The 21,434-nt window shown below is 46.7% G+C and overlaps 1 protein-coding gene across 1 annotated transcript in view; it reads left to right on the forward strand.

Moving 5' to 3' along the window:
• The first annotated feature begins 10,336 nt into the window (after window positions 1–10,336).
• Window positions 10,337–21,434, forward strand: part of ERICH6 (glutamate rich 6) — a 69,514-nt gene continuing 58,416 nt past the window's right edge. Inside the window, exons 1-3 of the mRNA XM_054710190.1 lie at window positions 10,337–10,703; window positions 11,555–11,612; window positions 18,127–18,218. Of these exons, the coding sequence (XP_054566165.1) occupies window positions 10,337–10,703; window positions 11,555–11,612; window positions 18,127–18,218 (517 nt within the window). The remainder of the gene's footprint in view (window positions 10,704–11,554; window positions 11,613–18,126; window positions 18,219–21,434) is intronic.

Genomic DNA, 21,434 nt, shown 5'->3' on the forward strand with positions numbered 1-21,434 from the left:
TATGTAAACTAAATGTCTCTTTATATAGTTCCAATTTCAAATGCAGTTTAAAGCATAGCAATAGAGGGATGGGAGATATCTGTAATACTATCAACAATAAAGTAATAAATAATAAAATAAAGCATAGCAATAGACATTTGTCAAACTCATCACATGGTCCACTTTACATTTTCTTAAAACAATTTTTTTTTATTCCTGACCGAGTTATACTGAAGAGGAATATAAGACATTTGGGGGGAGGGGAGAATTGCCATCTGAATTGGGGCTAGCAATCTGAATCTGTGCCAGGAACCAGTATTCTGCCGCACATTCTTGCTAGTGTAATTGAGCCCCATCCCTCTTATCTGTAACTAGAGGCCCGGTGCACGAAATTCGTGCACGGAGGGGGGTTGTCACTCAGCCCAGCCTGTACCCTTTCCAATCTGGGACCCCTCAAGGGATGTCCGACTGCCCGTTTAGGCCCGATCCCTGGGATTGGGACTAAACGGGCAGTCGGACATCCCTCTCACAATCCAGGACTGCTGGCTCCCAACTGCTTGCCTGCCTGTCTTCCTGATTGCCCCTAACCACTTCTGCCTGCCAGCCTGATCACCCCCTAACCACTCTGCTGCCAGCCTGTTTGCCCCCAACTTCCCTCCTCTGCCGGCCTGGTCACCCCTAACTGCCCTCTCCTGCAGGGTTGATCACCTCCAACTGCCCTCCCTTGCAGGCCGGGTCCTTCTCAACTGCCCTCCCTTGCAGGCATGGTCCCTCCCAACTCCCTCCCCTGCTGGCCATCTTGTGGTGGCCATCTTGTGTCCACATGGGGGCAGGATCTTTGACCACATGGGGGCAGCTATATTGTGTGTTGCAGTGATGATCAATCTGCATATTACTCTTTTATTAGATAGGATAGAGGCCTGGTACAGGGGTGGGGGCCAGCTGGTTTGCCCTGAAGGGCGTCCTGGATCAGGTGGGGGTTCCCTTGGGGTGTGGGGCGGCCTGAGCAAGGGGCCTGTGGTGGTTTGCAGGTGGGCCACGCCCCCTGGCAACCCAAGCAGAGGCCCTGGTATCTGGAATTTATTTTCCTTCTACAATTGAAACTTTGTAGCCTGGAGCAGAGCCAAGCCTAGGGCTCCCTCCGAGGCCGGCAGCCATTTGTGTTGGGGTTATAATTGAAACTTTGTTGCCTTAAGCGGGTGGTCCCGGCCAGGGTGTGTGGAAAGCTTTGCTTCCCCTGTTGCCGGTGGCAACCCTGGCCTGCTCTCTCAAGCTCCATTCTGCCGCCATTTGTTTGAATTTGTTTACCTTCTATAATTGAAACTTTGTAGCTTGAGTGGAGGCTTAGGCCTGCAACGGCTGGCAGAAAGCTTGGCTTCCTCTGTTACCTAGGAAACCTTGCTCTCTGTGGCTGTAGCCATCTTGGTTTGGGTTAATTTGCATACTCGCTCTGATTGGATGGTGGGCATGGCTTGTGGGCGTGGCTCGTGGGTGTGTTGGAGGTATGGTCAATTTGCATATTTGTCTATTATTAGATAGGATGCTTGTACAGAGGCCATAAACCATGAACCATACACAAACCCCAGAGGGGGTTATCAGTACTGGCGTCAGGCCAGGCCTTTGGGTGTAATCTCACTTCCCCCATCCCAATCCATGGGGAGCTGCAAGGCCTGTGAAAGGTCCAGAAGCTTGATCCATATTTGGGGGACAAAGGAACTAAAGGGTATAAAGGGAAAGCTTCGTCCATATTCTCTCACTCAGGCTTTGGAGAACTGACTTCCCTGAGTCACTGTACTAGTACATCTGCAAATAAAGGGTTTCTCCTGGAATCTCTGAGTATTCATTGTATATTTTCCAGTCGCCTGGTAAATTCTGTAACACTACATTCTAATTTGATAGAAATCTGGCTGATCAAGCACACTGGTAGATTCAGTTTGTGCCTTATAATGCCCGAACTCTACTAAGTAGAACCTGAAACTACCAACAGATTCAAACCAATGGCTGAGTCTGTCTCAGTAGCAGAATCATGCAAATTCCTCACAATACCACCCCACAGAAATTGTCCTTTTACCTAACTGCAGGTTTTGGGGACCTGCCAAGTGTGACCTTAGGTTTATCAGCTGACCACTCTGGTTTCAAGTTTCCTTGAGAAGGCTAAAAAGGGCTAATTCCAATGTAACCCTGATATTTGGGGCTAGTGATCTGAATCCAAGCCAGCAAGCTCAGTGTACATTCCTGATAACCTATAATTAAGTCACTACCTCCTTCCCAGATACTGGTCTTGCAGAACCTGTTACTGTGAACAGTGCACTGCCCCAGAGGGAGGGTTATTAATGCTGGCGCCAGGCCAGACCATCAGATATGGCCTGGAGATCCCCAACACCTGGGGGCCTTCTTGCAAGGCCCACGAAAAGGACCAGAAGCATAATCCATGTTTGCAGGACAAAGACCACAGGGAGATATAAAGGAAAGCCCCATGCGTGTTCCTTCACTCAGATTTGGAAGGCTGTTCCCTACGTCCACCGGTGTATTAAACAGTGTCCCTCCTCTTCTTTAAGGCTGCGCTTGGTTTGTCTTTGGTCTTCTGCAACAGCTGATTCCCTGACCGGGAAACCAACTGCGCTTGGCTTTTTTGGCCTCCGGTGAGGGGACAGGGCTTGGGGCCCGGGGGAGCAGGATAGGCCGCCAGAAGGCGCGCCCTGCTGATTTTAGCAGAATTGAACCGGGGGACTCCTGGCGCTCCCGGACCTCAGCCTAGGACCTGGCCGGCATCTGGAGAAAGTGGACGGACACTTCTGGACCTGTCGACAGAATCGGTAACGTAGGGGCCCCAGTCAGTCAGGCCCACTCCAGTGAGTGGAAGGGGGAGCTTGATCACCTCCCCGGAAGTCATAGGACTTCATCAGTTAAATTAGTCAGGAATTGGGTGGACTGTGTTTTTAAACTCTGAGTGAATGTCTGGTGAAAGTGTGTGAGTGTGGAGGGAGAGGGCCTGCCCTCTCCTCTCCTTTGTGTGGCTCCATGACCTCGGTTACGGAGTCCGAGTGGGCCCCAACCTGCGGTTCCGCGATTTGTCATATGGCATAACGGTGACTCACCCCCGCGTGGAGGTGACCAGGCCCGGGGTTTATACGGGTGCACCTTAGCTAAGACAAATCTAAGCTCCCAAGGGACGCGGCCAGGCGGGCATCTGAGTGAGGATCTGTGAAAACAAGTCACCCCCTCCCTTGTCTGTCTCGCGCCACCGATCATCATGGGGTCGGGACAGAGTAAACCCACTGTTCTCAATTGCATGTTGAAAATTTTTGAAAAGGGTTTCAATGGAGACTATGGTATTAAAATGAACCCCAGAACACTGAAGAAATTCTGTGAAGTAGAATGGCCAGCCTTCGGGGTCGGCTGGCCCTCGGAAGGCTCCTTAGATAAGGGACTGGTCGGGGCGGTCTGGAATGTAGTCACGAAAGATCCTGGACATTCAATCAGTTTCCCTACATAGACAGCTGGTTAGAACTTGTTCAAACCTTGACGCCTTGGGTCTGGTTCTGCATGAGTATGAAGGGACCGAGTAAGGTTTTAGTAGCAGGAGAAAAGAAGCAGGCAGGAGAGGAGAGGAGAGGAGAAAGCAGATGAGAAGCAGGCAGGAGAAAAGAAACAGGTCCCTCAGAAGGAAGCTCAGCCCCCTATTCCACAGGACCCTCTCCTCGAGGAAGTCCCACCAGTTTTACCACCTCCATATGTGCCACAGGCAGCACCAAGTGCTCCCCCCGCTGGTCTGGAAGGTCCAGAAAGTCTGGAAACACTGCCCCCCTTCGTCTCTCCTCAACCAGGCTCTCCAGAGCCAGTTGTGTGGCACTTGCGTTCAGCTGATCAAAGGCACAAACCACAACCGGCATGTCAGATGCCTCTCAGGGAGATTCGGGGTGCCCAAGTGCTTGGTGAAGATGGGACCTTACAGGAAGGAAGGCCAGTCTATTATTATCAGCCCTTTACCACCAGTGACATCCTGAATTGGAAACATCACACCCCAGCTTATTCTGAAAAACCTCAGGCCATGGTAGACCTCCTAGAAATGATCTTCCAGACCCAGAAGCCCACCTGGGTGGACTGCAAGCAGCTCCTTTTCACGTTCTTTAACACTGAGGAGCGCATGAGGGTAGTAACAGAGGCTCTGAAGTGGCTCCAGACCCAGGCCCCGGCAGGAATATTAGATACAGACAGATGGGCCAGGGAGGCCTTCCCAGATGAGGAACCTGATTGGAGCCCGAACTCAGAAGACGGAAGGGCCAGGCTAGAAAGATATTGGCTGGCTTTCCTCCAGGGGGTCAGGGCCAGAGCCAAGAAGCCCACCAACATGGCTAAAATCTCTGAGGTCTTCCAGAAGCCTGATGAAAGTCCAGCAGCTTTCTATGAGAGACTATGTGAGGCATACCGGATCTACACCCCCTTTAGACCTGAGGCCCCAGAAAATCAAACCATGGTAAATGCCGCTTTTGTAGGCCAAGCCCAGCCTGATATCAGGAGAAAATTACAGAAGCTAGAAGGGTTTCCAGGAAAGAATGCCACCGAACTGCTGGAGATAGCCAACAAGGTTTTCATCAACCGAGACAGTGTGGCAAGGAGGGAGGAAGAAAAGAGAATACAAAGAAGGGCCAATATAATAGCAGCTGCTTTTAGAGGCTCAGGCTTTCAGACAGATCAGCAAGGGAAGCAAGAATACAGACCAGGGAGGAAAGGAAGAGCGAGCCTGAGACGGGACCAGTGTGCCTATTGTAAGGAGACAGGACACTGGAAGAATGAATGTCCCAAACGACAAAGTAAGAAAACTGGACCCCCTTTTCCGCCCAGTCGCTATCAGCCAGAGCCACCTGAAGCAGATCTCATCGGGCTGCAATGGCTGATTCCGACTAGGACAGACCGGGCTCTTTTCAGCTAGACCCCCACGAGCCCATGGTCAGAATGAAAATTGGGGGCCAGACGTGGACTTTATGGTTGATACGGGAGCTGTGCACTCAGTAGTCACACAGAAAATAGTGCCTCTCTCGGGAAAGGAGGTCACAATTATTGGAGCTACTGGGGACCAGACCCATAGACCATTCTGCCGCCTATGCCGATGCCAACTTGGTGGTCATCAAGTAATTCATGAATTCCTGTACTTGCCAGACTGCCCGGTGCCTCTAATGGGTAGAGACCTTTTAGCCAAAATGGGTGCAGAAATCACTTTTGCTCCAAATGGCTCAGCACAGCTTCGCCTAAGTGAGGAGACCTCCCCAATGATCCTGTCCCTAGCAGTGCGAAGGGAGGAAGAATGGAGACTTTATAACCCCCAGTCAAAGGCCTCACCATTAGAACCTGAATTAGAGAAAGAATTCCCACTGGTCTGGGCTGAAGGAAATCCTCCAGGCCTGGCTAAGGACCACGCCCCGGTGCTGATTGACTTAAAGCCTGGGGCACAGCCTGTTAAAATCTGCCAATATCCAATTCCGAGAGAAGCACACCTAGGAATCCAGGTCCACTTAGACCGGCTGCTTCAGTGGGGACTTGTTAAACGATGCAGGTCTCCATGGAACACGCCTCTCTTGCCTGTCAAAAAGCCTGTGACTAACGACTACTGCCGGGAGCAGGAACTACGTGCTGTTAATGAGGCTGTTATAACCCTGCATTCAGCACTGCCGAACCCCTACATTCTGCTGGGACTCATCCCATCAGAGGAGGGATGGTTTACATGCCTAGATCTGAAAGATGCCTTTTTCTGTCTTCGATTAGCTCCTTCCAGCCAGCCTCTTTTTGCTTTCAAATGGGAAAACCCAACTACAGGGGCCAAGGAGCAGTTCACCTGGACCAGACTGCCACAAGGGTTCAAGAACTCCCCTACTCTCTTTAGTGGAGCACTAGCCTCTGATCTGTCTAAGTTCCCAGGACAGGACTTGGGGTGTGTTCTACTCCAGAGTGTAGACGACCTCCTACTGGCCAGCTCCACACGAGCTCAGTGCTGGGAGGGAACACGAGCCCTTCTGAGACTGTTAACTGAAACAGGTCATCGGGTGTCTAAGAAAAAGGCACAGATTTGTCAGAAAGAAGTCAAGTATCTAGGCTTCCGGATCATCCAAGGGAAAAGAAGGCTGGGGACTGAAAGGAAGCAGGCAGTATGTGCCATCCCAGTCCCTAGCACCCGGCGGCAGATTCGGGAATTCCTGGGAGCGGCAGGATTCTGTTGAATTTGAATCCCAGGGTTTTCAGACCTGGCCAAGCCTCTCTATGAAGCTTTAAGAGGAGAAGAGAAGGCACCCATCGACTGGGGTCCTGAACAGGAGAAAGCCTTCGTCACCATAAAGGCAAAGCTCACTGAGGCCCCGGCACTAGGGCTACCAGATGTGATGTGAGACTTTAATCTTTTTGTTCACAAGAACAGCGGGGTAGCCCTGGGAGTTCTAACCCAGGAGTTTGGACCCTGGCAAAGACCAGTAGCCTATCTCCCCAAGCGGATTGACCCAGTAGCCTCCGGGTGGCCCCCGTGCCTCAGGGCCCTTGCAGACATGGCATTGTTAGTCAAGGAAGCGGATAAGCTTACCTTAGGACAAAACTTAAATGTAAAAGTACCTCATGCTGTTGTCACCCTGATGGAAGCAAGGGGGCAGCACTGGCTGACTCATGCTCGAATGACTCAGTATCAAGGGCTGTTATGTGAGAATCTGTGGGTACGATTAGAAGCAGTGAGAACACTTAATCCTGCCACCTTTCTACCCATCGCTGAGGGGGCCCCTGAGCATGATTGCCTGGAAGTCCTAGAGGAGGCCCCTGCAAAACGCAGACTTGGTATTGTTCACAGATGGCAGCAGCTTCTTAGATGAAGGAAAAAGACGAGCCGGATATGCAGTGGTATCAAACTTTGAGACAATTGAAGCACAGGCCCTGCCTGAAGGATGGTCAGCGCAGAGGGCAGAACTTTGGGCCCTAGTAAGAGCCCTAGAACTCAGTAAGAATAAGCGTGCCAACATCTACACTGACTCGTGCTATGCCTTTGCTACCCTGCATGTCCATGGGGCCATATATAAGGAAAGGGAGCTCTTGACAGAAGGAGGAAAAGGAATCAAAAATAAGAATGAGATTTTAAAGTTACTAGAAGCAGTCTGGGAGCCTAAGGAAATAGCCGTCATCCATTGCAAAGGTCACCAGAAAGGGAAAGACTCAGTATCAGAAGGAAACCAGCGTGCTGACGCCACAGCCAAGCTGGCTGATAAAGAACAAGCAGCACCGTCACGGATCATGTTGGCCCCTGAATTACCTGAACCTCCAAACTACACTCCTCAGGAAGAGGAATGGGCCCAGAAAGAAGGGGACAAGAGAACAATGGAAGGCTGGTGGATACTCCCAGATCATAGTGTTCTCCCTAACACTAATCTTCCTTTCTTATCTCCTCCTAACGTAACATGCTCTGGTATTTCTGGATAATCACTGGTTTTATCTAATAATTCTTATTTTGTCTTTTTATGAGTGCCAGCGTTATCCGAGACTAGCACCAGGAGGAGAACTCATCTGCTCTTGCTGGGACACAGAAGCACCATAAAATTACTGCTTCCCACACAGCAAGGAAACAAAGGCCTTATCATAAATTGTTGGATTACACCTTGTCATGCCATCCTTGGCTCCTTGCTTAGAAACTCGCTACCCAAATATGCTAGACCGGGTAGTCCACGAGAAAACCCAATCAAGCCAGATTTTTGTTAGCTATACTTATCAGCCTGCGGCATGTTACGAGTCTACTACCAAATGCACATGGGGAGCGGGGATTGTATTGGACAGAAAAAAAATAATAATAGGACCTGTCACGGCCAATGTGCAGCTAACCAATGTTGCTCCTATTTGTTTCAGCAGTACCCAGGGCCAACATCCAACAGGTCACCTCCCAGATGAACTATGCAACTCTACCCCCAAAGCTGAAAACACCACCTACCCCTGGTGCCCCCTGCAGGAACATTCTACGCGTGTGGGACCACTGCTTACCTCTGCCTGCCTGCAAACTGGACGGGAATGCCTTTAAACTTCAGATGGTCCTAAAAACCAGAACTCCCTACAAACCCCTCTGAGAGGAAGAAGCAGGATGCTAACCCCTTGGTCATTGTCCCTTTCCAGCAGGAAGTAGCTAAGAGCGGTCGTCACCCCTGTTCACCATAACATCCCGTGGCCATTGCTCCACAAGGCTAAAAGAAGCTTGTGGGACAAGGGGGCAGGGGTGGGGGTAGGGTGGGGAGGGTTTGTTATCGCTGGACCCAGGACAGATCGTCAGATATGGCCTGGGGACCCCCAACACCTGGGGGCCTTCCTGTAAGCCCAGGAAAGGGGAGGAACCATATCTATAAGACAAAGACCCCAGAAGGTTATAAAAAGTGAGGCCCTCTGCGTGGTTCTTCACTCTGATTTGGAAATTATTCCCGGAGTCCACGAGTGTTAATAAACGGGGTCCCTCCCTTTCTCTAGGAAGCGTGCTTGGCATTTCTTTGGTCTTCTGCAACACAAAGACAAAATTATGACCTGGCCTTGCTTTGTTTCTTTTGATCATGGTTTCAGAGTAACCTTTTGTCTTATTCTACTAGAACAAAGTACCATAAACTGGGTGGCTTATACACAACAGAAAGTCAAACCAGCAAACTAGGACCCAAGTTTTTATAGTTTTATAAAGTTTTATCCTAAGTTCCAACAAGCATCTGTGTATACACACATGCACACACTCCAGCATCTGCAATAACAAGTGGCCTTATGGGTCTCCATTGCTAGTAGCCCCTACCCCTACCCCACTCAAAAAAAGACTTGCCCAAAAGAGCTGATAGAAGAACGGGAGATCGTCTGGCCGCAGGTTGCCAGAGTGTCTCTTGGGTAAGGTGACCAGATTTTAACATTGGTAAAGCGGGACACCATTGACGGGGGGGGGGGGGGGGGGGGGGGGGAGGGGGGGAGGTTCTTGATTAAAAATTTGGTCTATATGGAGCGACAAAAATTTTCATAGAACGCAAAAATAGTATTGTAATATATTTTTTTAAATTTCAACATAAGTACAATTTACAAATATAATAAATTAAAAAGTATGTATAGTATTATTTTATTCTTTGGAATATTTATCATTTGAGTGAATTTTTTTTTTTTAGTAGATTGCTGTCGTTGTTTAAAAGGTCATGAATTTGCTGTAACGTAAGTCGTAAGTGTCACTTTCAAGGCCGGCGCTAGACTTTTTGCCGCCACTATAAAATATAAATAATACGAGTACTGTCTGCTAAATTCAAGAAAATGTATGGATTTATGAAATAAATAAATAAATTACTTACCTAAATTATCTGAATAGCTGATTTGTAATGACATCACTTGTTTAACTAGCTTACTAGCACGCAGTACGATGTGTATCGTCTGAGAGACAGTTACAAAATGTTTTCGTCGTTGCCAATCCCAAAAAATGCCATTGTTCATTAAGTCCAAACAATGGTGGTCGAATTCTAACAACTGATCGACAATGCGAACTTTGATAAGCAGTTCTCGATAATCAGTTCTCAACAATTATTTGTTATTATTAAAGTTTAACAATATAAAATTAACAAAAACAATATAAAACTCATATCCTGGCTAAATAGCCACATGGCCGCTGAAAACGTATATTCCCTTCCCGTCCTCCTGCCGTTCCCTAGTTTGTCGTGCATTCTTTCCAAAAATTGGGACTTGCCCAAACTGGTTTGGCTCAGTGGATAGAGCCTCGGCCTGCGGACTGAAAGGTCCCAGGTTCGATTCCGGTCAAGGGCATGTACCTTGGTTGCGGGCACATCCCCAGTGGGGGGTGTGCAAGAGGCAGCTGATCAATGTTTCTAACTCTCTATCCCTCTCTCTTCCTCTCTGTAAAAAAATCAATAAAATGTATTTTAAAAAACACACACACACACAAATCGGGACTTTTTTAAAACGCCGCGGGACGCGGGACAGATTGTTAAAAAGCGGGACGTCTGGTCACCTTACTCTTGAGGCCACGGAGAGCTTGTGGAAAGAAGTCTGCAGGGGCCCAGCTCCCCCAGCAGCTCCTGGCCTCACCTCCTCTCTGTCTCTGTGCGCCATTCCACCCAGCTAAGGGGGTCCAGGGCTTTATTTATTGATTTTTAATATTTTTTTAATAATCCTCACCTGAGGATATGTTTATTGATTTGAGAGAAAAACATCCATCGTTTCCTTCTGTCTGTGCCCGGACTGGGAATCCAAATCCACGGAGCCACCGCCCCGGGCTCTGGGGCTTTAAATGCCCGGGTTGCACGCGGCTGGCGGTTGCCGGGGAGACGGACCAACAACAGGGCGCGCCCGGCCGGGACCAACCGCACCCCCTTCCGCCATGGCTAGCTTGCAGCGGCGGCGCGGCAGCTTCAGGAAGCCCGTGGAGGGCCAGGAGGAGGAGGAGGAGGAGGAGGAGGAAGAGGAGATGGGGGAAGAGGAGGAGGAGGCCGAAGGGGAGGAGAAGGCGGAGGCAGGAAGGCAGAAGTGGGCGGAGGTCCCCGGGGCGTTGGACGACGAGTACTTCTGGAAAATGATGGACATCGACCAGGGCAACGAGGAAGACCTGCCCGGCGCACGCCCCCGCCTAGCCAGCGTCGTGAGCCCCAGCCTGAGCTCCACGCCCAGCGAGGCTCGGACGCTCAGCCAGCCCGGGAGCCCCGGGGGCGTCAGCTCCAGCTCGCCCTCCAGCGCCTCCTCCCAGAAAAGTACTGCCCCGCCCGCCCCTCCCTGGAAGCTTCGGGCCCTAGGGGGCAGCTGACCGTCCACCTGGGTGTCTGATTTCCAAATATGGGCACCACCCCCACCACCCCCAGACACACCTCTCTCTCAGTCCCTTCTGTAAAAGGCATTGAAATCCTGGCTCAGCGGGTGTGATGGTTCACAATTTAGGATATAGGTGAACACCCAGCACGCAGGGGTCTCTCCCCTCCCTCCCCTCTCTCCCTCCCCTCTCTCTCTCTCCTCCCGTCTCTGCCTCCCTAACACCGCCCCCCCCAACACACACACACACACACACACACACGCACACACACACACACACACACACCCTCTCTCCCCTCTCTCTCTCCCGTCTCTCTGCCTCCCTAACACCGCCCCCCCCCACCAACACACACACACACACACACACACACACACACACACACACACGCACACACACACACACACACACACCCTCTCTCCCCTCTGGGAGAAGTAGTAGGGCCTTAAGGGTGCTGGGTAACTAAAAACAGTCCTACAAAAGGCAGCTCCCCTTTCTGTCAAATTTCCTCTTTTCCTCTGCTGAAACCCCTTCAGTCACGTTCTTAGAAATGTTTTGTCAGGATAATTCTTTGTTGGGGCCGGAGGAGGGACGGGCTGTGCTGTCCTCTGCACGAATAGGATGTTTAGCCGCATCCCTAGCCTCTAGCCCTGGCTAGGCCATTAGCTCCTACCCCACTTCATGGCAATCAAAAATGTCTTCAGGTGTTGCCAGATGCCTCCTGGAGGACAAAACTGTCTTCTTGATAACCACTGATTTAGAGGCAATGGCTAAAATGTTTAATGTTTCATTCAACAGGTTTTCCTACGGTATTTCAGACATTTAGGAAAGGCATGTCTGAAGTAGATTTAGATAGGTAAGAATGTTTTCATGTTATTTTTGAAGCTGATTACATTTATTTTTCGGATAAACATGTCAGGAAGTGGAGTAAAATAACCCAGGACATTTACAACTAATTAATTTTTTAAAGTTTTGGGTTTTTTACAAATCTGCACTGTTAAACAATTTGGAAGAGATAGAGACAAGGTCCCTGCCCATTTCCAACTCATCACCTAGCTGTAGAGAGGACATGTGCACTTAATGTAACTCAATAACAACTGTATGCATGTGTAAGCGCTGTGAACATTTAGGACATAAGTCTCTATTGGCTAAATTCAAGAGTGATCAAGGACACTTGAGGAGGAGAGTGGAAATTATGATCTTTTTCTTCTTCCTGTTGTTGCTATTAGCCTTTGAGTACTTTGAAATAAGAAGACACCAGAGAAATACCTTTTGAACTATCTTTATAAATCTTCTCTGAAATCTACGCCAAACCTGAGACTACAATCTTGAACTACTATTCACCTAAGTTTTGCTTTTACAAGCAACTTCTAAATTATTAAGCATAAAGAGAATAGTTCTGTTCCACTTATATGTTTCTATGTATCCTCTTATTTCAACATTTTAATAAAAGATAATATATGTACATGGTTAAAATATTAAAGTATACAATTGTATAAAATTTTATTTTTTAATAGACTTGTATTGATTTCAGAGAGGAAGGGAGAGAGAGAAGAATCATTGATCAGCTACCTCCTGCACGCCCCCCACTGGGGACCGAGCCCACAACCCCGGCATGTGCCCTAACCTGGAATCAAACCATGACCTCCTGGTTCATGGGTCGGCGCTTAACCACTGAGCCACACCAGCCGGGCAAATTTTAAATCTTCATACTCTCCTTCACCATCACCCCACTCCCACTCATCATAATTAAATACTGTTAACTGTGGGAAGCACGGGACTTGGTCAGAAAGTCGGTAAGGAGGATTCTCTGAAAGGTTGGGCGGGGGGCGCCTCTAGGGGGACCTTGCCAAAGGTGGCAGACCCTGCCTTGACTTTTCCAAACAAGTCTGAGCTCCCGGGTGTTTTACTGTAATCTTTATGTCTAGTCTTTAGACATCCTTGCTTAAAGGACAGACATGTCTTTTCAAGGATGTTTACCCTACTGATAGTATCTAATACTTAATTTTAATTCAAGCTATTGTTACAATAAAAGCCTGAGGAGGCAGGGGAATGGGGCTGTTTGGTTCTGATAGCCAAGCAGCCCCTTAGCCCTCTCTTTCACAGAAACGTGTGTCAGAGTAATCCATTCATCTATCGATCAGGGTCTGCTGGTCAGTCCTGACAGTTAACAGTTTGTTTTGCTTCCAGTACAATTTTAAGTAGCATATTTTCATTTCTTGAATTATCAATTTGTGACATAACTAATGACTTACCACCATGAAAGATAACAAATGTAACTTATACTTCCCTCCTCTCCATTTTTGGTAGTGACATTATTTTTAGTTTTTCTAACTTTTAGGACATTAATATATTTAAATCACTACTTTTTTTAGAGAGAGAGAATGGAAGGGAGGGAGGAAGGGAGAGAGAGAGAAACATCGATGTGAGAGAGACACATAGATTGGTTGCCTCCCGAATTCACCTACCTGTGGAGAGGACATAACTTGATCTCTAGACTGGGGATCAAACCTGCAACCAAGCTGCCTGCCCTGGACCAGGAATCAAACCTGAGACCCTTCTGTGCTAGGGCCAGTGCTTTAACCATTTAGCAACACCAGCCAGGGCTAAACCTGTACTTCTTGACTTGTCAGCTTTAGCAGCTATTAACTTATGAAAAATTACACATTAATATACTTCTACCCCCTTCTATCTCTTCTCTCACCCTTCCTTTCCCAGTTAACAACAAATTATATAGCAAACTGTATTAAAACATACATATATTATATATATACTTATATATATGTATATACATATATACATATGTGTATATGTATATATACATATACATATGTACATATACATATACATATACATATATATGTATATGTATATATACATATATACATATACATATATATATATATATATACACACACACACACACATATCCTATCTAATAATAGAGTAACATGTAAATTACCATCACTCCGCTACGCCCACAATTGGGCGGCGTGAGGCTGGGGGGCTGGACTCGGGGTGGCCTATCCGGCCATTGAGAGGCATGGATCCACTGCCACTGACGGGGGATACCCTGCTATTGAGAGGCACAGGGGGCGGGAGTCCCGCCCCCTGCGCCTCTCAACAGCAGGGTAGCCCCCCTCAGCGGCCGCAGACCATCAAAAGTGGGGGAGCTGGGTGTCTGTCTGCTCCGGCACCAGGCCTTTCAGAAGCCTCCGCTGAGCCGGAGGCTTCTGAAAGGCCTGGTGCACCAGCAGACAGGCACCCAGCTCCACCGCGAAAAGTGAAAGCGTGTAGGGGACCCTACACGTGCATGATTCAATCATGCACTGGGCCTCTAGTATACATATAATATGACTATATATATATATACATACATATATATATATATATATATATATATATATATATAAAGTCATATTGCTTTGCCAAGCTTTATTATGTTTGTATTATATTTTATAATTATAATTAACTCTAGTACTTTTGGTACAAGTTGATTCTAAAAATTAAAAACCAATCAACAATACTCAAAATTTCATGCTGACACCCAATAATGTTACTTGGTTTATGCACAGGAAAATAAAATCCTATGTTCACAAAACTTAACTCCTAAAAGATGAACTTTTCAACTCTCAGTTGTTTTTAGTTATCTTAAATTTTTCTGAGTTGTGCTCAATGGCCACACTTTCTTGATTCCCATATTGCTTGCTTGCTTTTATTCTTTTTTTTTTTTTTTCTTTTTGCTGGAGAAACTCCTCAGGTAATTATTTCATATAGATCTCAAGGGAATTTCTGAGTCCTTGCCTGTCTTGAAATTTCTTCATTTTACCTCCTACTTAATCATATAACCTGGCATAAAACAATAGATTTAAAACCACTCTCCCTTGTGCTCTGAATACATCGATTGCTTTATTGCATTCTAGTATCTGGTATTGCTGATCAGTGACTCTCAAACCCTTCTGATACTTGCTTATTTCCTCCCTTCACTGCCTCTGTTCTTTCCATCCTGCAGGTATCTGAAGGATGGCTATTGGACCTCTGGACATCTAAGATTTTAGGTGTTTACATGCTACTGTGCAGCCCTTGCACAGATTTTATTTCAGGATTCATGTTTTAGCTTCTAAGAACCAGTTCTTGTTCTCTACTGCTGTTCAGATAGTTGTGTGGGGTCTTTTTGAATGTCTTTGGGGTTATTCTTACAACATACTAAAGTTCTTTGTCTTTGTATTGCTTCTTTTTTCTTTCAGAATCAGTTGTTCTGGTTTATTTATCTTGGTCCTTCCTCTTCCATGCTCCTGATTGTCCTTAAGTGGCTGATAATCCTTGGTTACCTAATGACTGTTAGCTAAAATGGAGTCCTACAGCTGAGTAGTTCTGATGTGTGTGTGTGTGTGTGTGTGTGTGTGTGTGTGTGTGTGTGTTAATTTTTTATTCATTGACTAGAGGCCTAGCACATGAAATTCGTGCATGGGTAGGGTCCCTAGGCCTGGCCTGCGATCAGGGCTGATCTTCCCCAGCTGCCGGCAGTTGGCCCTGCCCTCCCCTGCCCACCCTGTCGCCAAAGCTGGTCGCCCTCTATGTGTGGGGCAACTGGCGAGGAGATGGGGACCCCACTTGTTCGCACCCGCCTTCGCCTGGCGCTGCCCACCGCCACCCACCCCAGGTTCCTGTTCCCCATCGGGCGATTGGAGCCTGCTGGCCAGGGGGAAGGACCAAGAGGTTGGCCGTTCTCACCCACTCACCGGCCCTGCCCCCACCACCGGTGGCCCTCTGTGTGTGGGGTGACCAGCAGGGCGATTGGGGCCCCACTCACTGGCACCCACCTTGGCCTGACTCCGCCCACATCTGCTGCCACCCAACCCCGGTTCCCGGTTCCCCATCGGGCAATCAGAGCCTGCTGGCCAGGGGGAGGGACCGAGAGGTTGGCTGGCAGGCCCTGATTGGGGCCTGCGGGCTGGGGACAGCTCCTGCATTGAGTGTCTGCCCCCTGGTGGTCAGTGCATGTCATAGCAACTGGTCATTCTGCCATCTGGTTTATTTGCATATTCTGCTTTTATGTAAAGAGATTTTTAGAGAAAGAAAGAGAATCATCGATTTGCAGTTCCACCTATTTGTGCATTCATTGGCTGATTCCTGTACATGCCCTGACCGGGGATCAAACCTACAAGCCTGGCACATCTGGGCAATGCTCCAATCAACTGAGTTACCCTGCCAGGGCCTGAGTAGTTCTCTTTTCTGACAGGGTATGCAGAGGGGAGTTTGACTGTGAGTCCTATGTAGGTGGGTGACGTATGTCAGAGCCAGCTTCCGGGGAGTGTCAGCAGGGAGCAGGCAAGGTGGGCAACCCTACTATTGCTAGGCTGGCGTTAGGATGAGGACGCTTGACTGTGTGGCTGCAGTTCTCTCTAGATAGAATGTGCCTTCCCTTCACCAAGGCCCGCTGAGCAGATCCTCAAGAATCTCTTACTGTGCTCTGCTTCTCTCTCAGGCCTAAATCCCTCAGGCTGGCTGCTCACATTTTCTAGAAAGCCGTTCTTTGGGCTTCATCTGGAATAAAAGGAACTCCTGCCAAATGCTCTGTACAAGGGGAGAGAAGGATTCTGCCTGGAAGCTCTTCTAAGTTCACTCCTTGAACTTGAATGACAGGCCCCAGCCCCATGTCTGCATTTTGTTGAGTCTGAGCTGGGAGGTCCTTGGAAAATTCCCTTCAGAACAAAACTCTCTTGTCTTAAGCTGTGGTGTTTCCTGTTCTGCTTTTCCATCAACCTGAGGCCACTTACTTTCTTTTGTATAAGAACTTCTTCAATATTATCTACCGATGACAGCTTTCTTGTTTTCCAGGGCTATTTCTTGTTTGCTCTTAAGTGTTTGGTATCTCAGAAAGGAAGGGAAAAAACGTGTGCTCAGATGCCCTCTTGACCTGGACTCTCTACACGGGAAGCTCTTTCCCAGATCAAGTCTTAATTTCCTCTCGTAAATCTTCCTGAGAAAATGCTTCTTTCATATTTCAAAGCATAATTTGGTGAAGTGTGTTTTTAAGGAAATCTGGCCTAAAACACCATAAAAATGCCACCAATATTGGCTCAAGTTCTATGTTCAGTGGCCCTATTACTATTCAGGTTGAAAATGAGGCAAACTTTGGGAGCAGGTAAATGTAGAATAACAGGTTTGGGGGCCAGACAGGTCTGGACCCCCACCTGCCTCTGCCAGGCATAATTTCTGAGCGGTTCCCTATAGCCTCAATTGCCTTGCCTGTAGAAAGGGATACTAGCACCTGCCTTGATTGTTTTTTGCAAAGATAAATAATGTGAGAAAGCAAATACTATGTATGTACTGCTACATAGTAAGTTCTCAGAAAATGTTGACTTTGTTATTATCCTTGGTCATCTGCCATCTTGACACAGGATTTCAGAAACAATCTTTGGTGTTGGTTTAAGGAAAACAAAGAGAACTAAATAAATAATACACTGCTTTTGTTAACCATTGCATTAGGTGGGGCGGGGGGGCGGGTGGGATCCAAACTTTAAATGTTGTCTAGGGATTGCTCTTCAATGTGCCTGCACTCTTGGTCCCTGTAACTTGTTTCTCTAGGCGGTTAGATAAACAGACTTGTGCAGGTAGCTTCGGCAGAGGAGTTCTTCGCCCATTGCAAGGTGCAGTCATTTCAGAATTAAAACAAAACACCCCTCTGCTACAATGTTCAATAAACAAAGCATCAAAACAGAAGGTGGAGACACAGGAAAACAGAGAAACATGGAAAAAGGGACAGTTCTGAAATTGACTAAATTTTTGGAAAAATTTTGGAAGATGCCCGAAATTATTACAAGAAAATGAAATTCAAAGATGAAAAGGAACTTGAAAAGCAAGTTATCACGTACTTGTTACCAGTAACAGTCATTTTAACTAGTAAAAGTCAATAAATTCCTGCCTTTCTATCATGTCAATGATAACTCAAGTAACGGATTAAACTACTTATAGAAAGAATGCAGATTTTTTTAATTACAATGCATTTAGCTTCAGCCTTCTAAAAAGAGTTCTCATTTAAATTCAAGCACATTCACCATCACTGCCACCACCACGAGCAGCACACACTCACAGAACGGTGGTAATTTAGTCCCTGAGGGAGGTAATACGGCATTGGGAGCCTCCAGGATTTAGAAAGGAGTACTTGCTAAAGAACAGATAGATACCATGCAAACACACTGTGCCTGACTTTACGGGAGAGATAAAAATGGAAGAAAATATTTCAAAGAAAATAGAATTCAGGATCTTCTATGTACACTTGTTATTTGACTATTAAATATACTATATTTAGAACTGATAACGACTATATAGGTATACTCAAAAATAATGTTTTGTCTAAATTTCAGGACGAGTTATTATGGTTTACATCCAGGAATCCCAATATCAGTCCAAACAGAAGAAAGTTGGCTTCAAGCGATGTCCAGCAAAAGGAAGCCTCGTGAGTAGTTTGATTTTTAGCTTTTGCTGGGTGATGGGATGCACAGTGGGAAGAGCAGTGCAGGCAATTGGTAAGTCCAGTTTGAGCCCCAGCCCCAGCACTAACGTTGTGAGGACTGGGCAAGCCGCCGCACCTCACTCAGTCTCCGTTTCCTCACATGCTGGCAATAAATAATACTGCCACTGTCACAGGGCTGTTATGTAGATCAAAATGAGGTTGAATGTTTAAACTCCGTGGCACTTAGTCTCTTAAGAAATAGTGGTGTTACGGCTAAACCCCCCGTTGGGCTCGGCTGCCTGTCACTGTGTCCAGTAACGAAGGCAGGGTCCAATCCTATAAGGCATCTATGGAGAAGGCAGCCCACCAAGAAAACAGGGTGCTTACAAGCATTCACACCCTGTCTTACCCAAGGTGCAGGGGCAGGATTATAAAGGGGAAGGCGCTAGAGCAGTGATTCCCAATGTGAGGCACACACCCACACTGCACAGGGGGCATTTGACTTTTAAGGGGGGCAATTCAAGAATAAGTTATTAACAGTTACTTTTTTGCATTTCTTATGGTTCTAGGGGCCTCATATACAGTATATAAATATATATTGTCACATATTTATGCTTTTCAGTTCTCATATGTTTTGAACTTTATTTGCTATTTTCTCATATCACTTCATATTATTATTATTTTTTAACCATTTCTTAGTGATTTCTTCCTCAGTACTTCAACTGTCCTTTCGTTCTTTTATTTTTCTCTTTCATGGATGCCATGTTCTTTGGAAGCTTGTTTAGACCAAGTTAATGGCCTTTTAGGCTTCCTCCACATGAATAGGAGCTCACTTTTTTAATAATCCTATATAATAAAAGCTTAATATGCAAATTGTCCCCTTGGGTGGTCGTTCGACCAGGAGACCGGATTCGACCGCTCACTATGATGTGTGCTGACCGCCATGGGGCGGTGTGGGACATGGCGGGCATTGGTGATGCGGCACTGGCAGTGGGCACTCAGATGCCAGGCGCCTGCGAGGAGCCTGCCCCACACTTGCACAGCCTCCTGGGTGAGCCGGGCCACAGCAGCAGGGAACGTAGGGGCCGGTAAGCTCCCCGTGGGTTCATGCAGGAACCGGTCTGCGAGGCCGACCAGGAGAGAGCATGCTGCCCGCCTGGCTTCCTTGCAGCACCACTGGGTGGCTCAGAGGCCCATGCTGCGCCCTGGCCCGCAGTATCCGCTGCACTCACCGCATCTCCACGTGGGGACTCGGGCACCGTGACTCAGGCAGAGGGGGGCGTGATGGGGCTCAGAGGCCCAGGTGCTGCCCAGAGTCCAGAGGTCACCTGGGACCTGCCTTTCCACACCAGATGCTCTCACTTCAATCACCGGCCAGGCCTAGGGACTGCACCTGTGCATGAATTTTGTGCACCAGGCCTCTAGTAAGAATTATATGAATTGGGGGGGGGGGGCATCAGGATTTTAGAGATGCTTAGATGGGGCATATCTGAAAAAGGTTGAGAACCACTAGGCTAGAGTGAGGCTGGGAACAGAATGCAGCTACCTGCAGCCCTGAAGGTCTGCAGACATCAGCGATTGTCCTTAGTTACCAGGCGATGAGATGATGTTCTGACTCCTGGTAGGTCTGTCTGACCCTGCTTATTGGTTCTGCTACTGGATTCACAGTTGAGTCACCTCCTCAATCGCTCACATAGGCCTTGAAAAGGAAACTTAAGTAAAACTTAACCCTCTATTCACATATGAGAAACTTAACTCCCTATTCACATAAGTATATGTGTTCTAAGATTTAAAATAATATGATTATTTTTCAGATTAATTCAGGTGCTCTATCTACCAGATTATAAGTCCCCCTATCAGTAGTGTTTATGTTCCCAGCAAGTAATAATGTGCCATTATATTTTGATACATATCTTTATTTTTATTATAGAACATATGCATACTGTTTTTTAAATGTCAAACCATTATATAATACATTAGGTAAGTGTTAAGGAGAAAAATCAAGCACATAATCGGATGGAAAATGTTGGGCAGGAAGAATGCAAGCTTATACAGGGTGTTCAGGGAAATCTTCACTGAGAAGCTGAAATATTTGCTCAAAGACCTAAGAAAAACAAAACCTCAAATAGGTGAGAGCATGAGCCATCATGATCTCTGGGGGAAGGGTGTTCTAGGCACAGAAAACAGGAAGTGCCTCCTAGAACAAAGAGGCATCCTGGGTGGCTGCAGTGGAAAAAGTAAGGAGGAGAATCTTAGGGGACAAGGTCAAAGAGATAATGAGGACCAAATCTTTTTCAGTGGGAATGAAGTGGGAAATCACTGAAGGTTTTGCACAAAAGAGTGGCACAACCTATCGTAAAAATATTTTAAAAACATTAATTATTGCCAAATTAATCTCTGTGGTCAATGTAATTTTGATTGGATTTTTCATTGGAATTTGGCAAGTTGATCCTTTGATCTGGGTTGGCAGTGTTAAAAGATAAGTCGAGGCATTGTCAAATGTTTAAGAGTTTATTTGAACAAATGTTCACCCAGATTGTGCAGCACAGACCAGGAGTGTTTAGGAACCCTCCACTGACAAGAGCTCTGGGAGAGGTTTTTATGGAGGAGACACAGGAGCAAAGCAAGGAAGTTATTTTATTGGCTACAGCGCCAGTGCTTACACTATTTGGGGAACCTCGTTGGCTGTTTGTGATTGGCTGTTCTTCTTAACCCTGAGGCATTTTCAGGAATTGACTCTGGTTTAGGTTTCAGTTTGCTTACATCGGACAACAAGACTCTGCAGCCACCTCTAATTTCTCCTTGTTTAATTAACAGTATTTGATTAGTGTACCTGTCCATTTTTTAAATGAGTCTTCTTTTGTAGGTTTTTTTGTGTTGTTGTTGTTTTTTTTTCAAGAGGATTCACATGCAGCTCTTATAAGTTTATTCCTAGGTACTTTTTAGTCTTTTTATCAATGTAACAATTAGCATTTTTTTTACTATTATATTTTCTAATTGTTTATGTTACTGCATTGGAAAACTGTTTATTTCTATGTGTTAATCTTCTATCTCTGACCCTCTTATTAATTCTATCAGTTTGTCACTTGAAAGCCTATTAGACAATTATATTTCCTGTGAATAACAGCAATTTTATTTCTTCTTTAATTTTTTTTACTGAACAGTATGTCGTACACATCTTCCCATGTTAGGGAAGATTGCTCTAATCCTCTGAATGAC

This window comes from Eptesicus fuscus, chromosome 3 (genome assembly GCF_027574615.1).
Source record: "Eptesicus fuscus isolate TK198812 chromosome 3, DD_ASM_mEF_20220401, whole genome shotgun sequence".
NCBI classification, from domain to species: domain Eukaryota; kingdom Metazoa; phylum Chordata; class Mammalia; order Chiroptera; family Vespertilionidae; genus Eptesicus; species Eptesicus fuscus.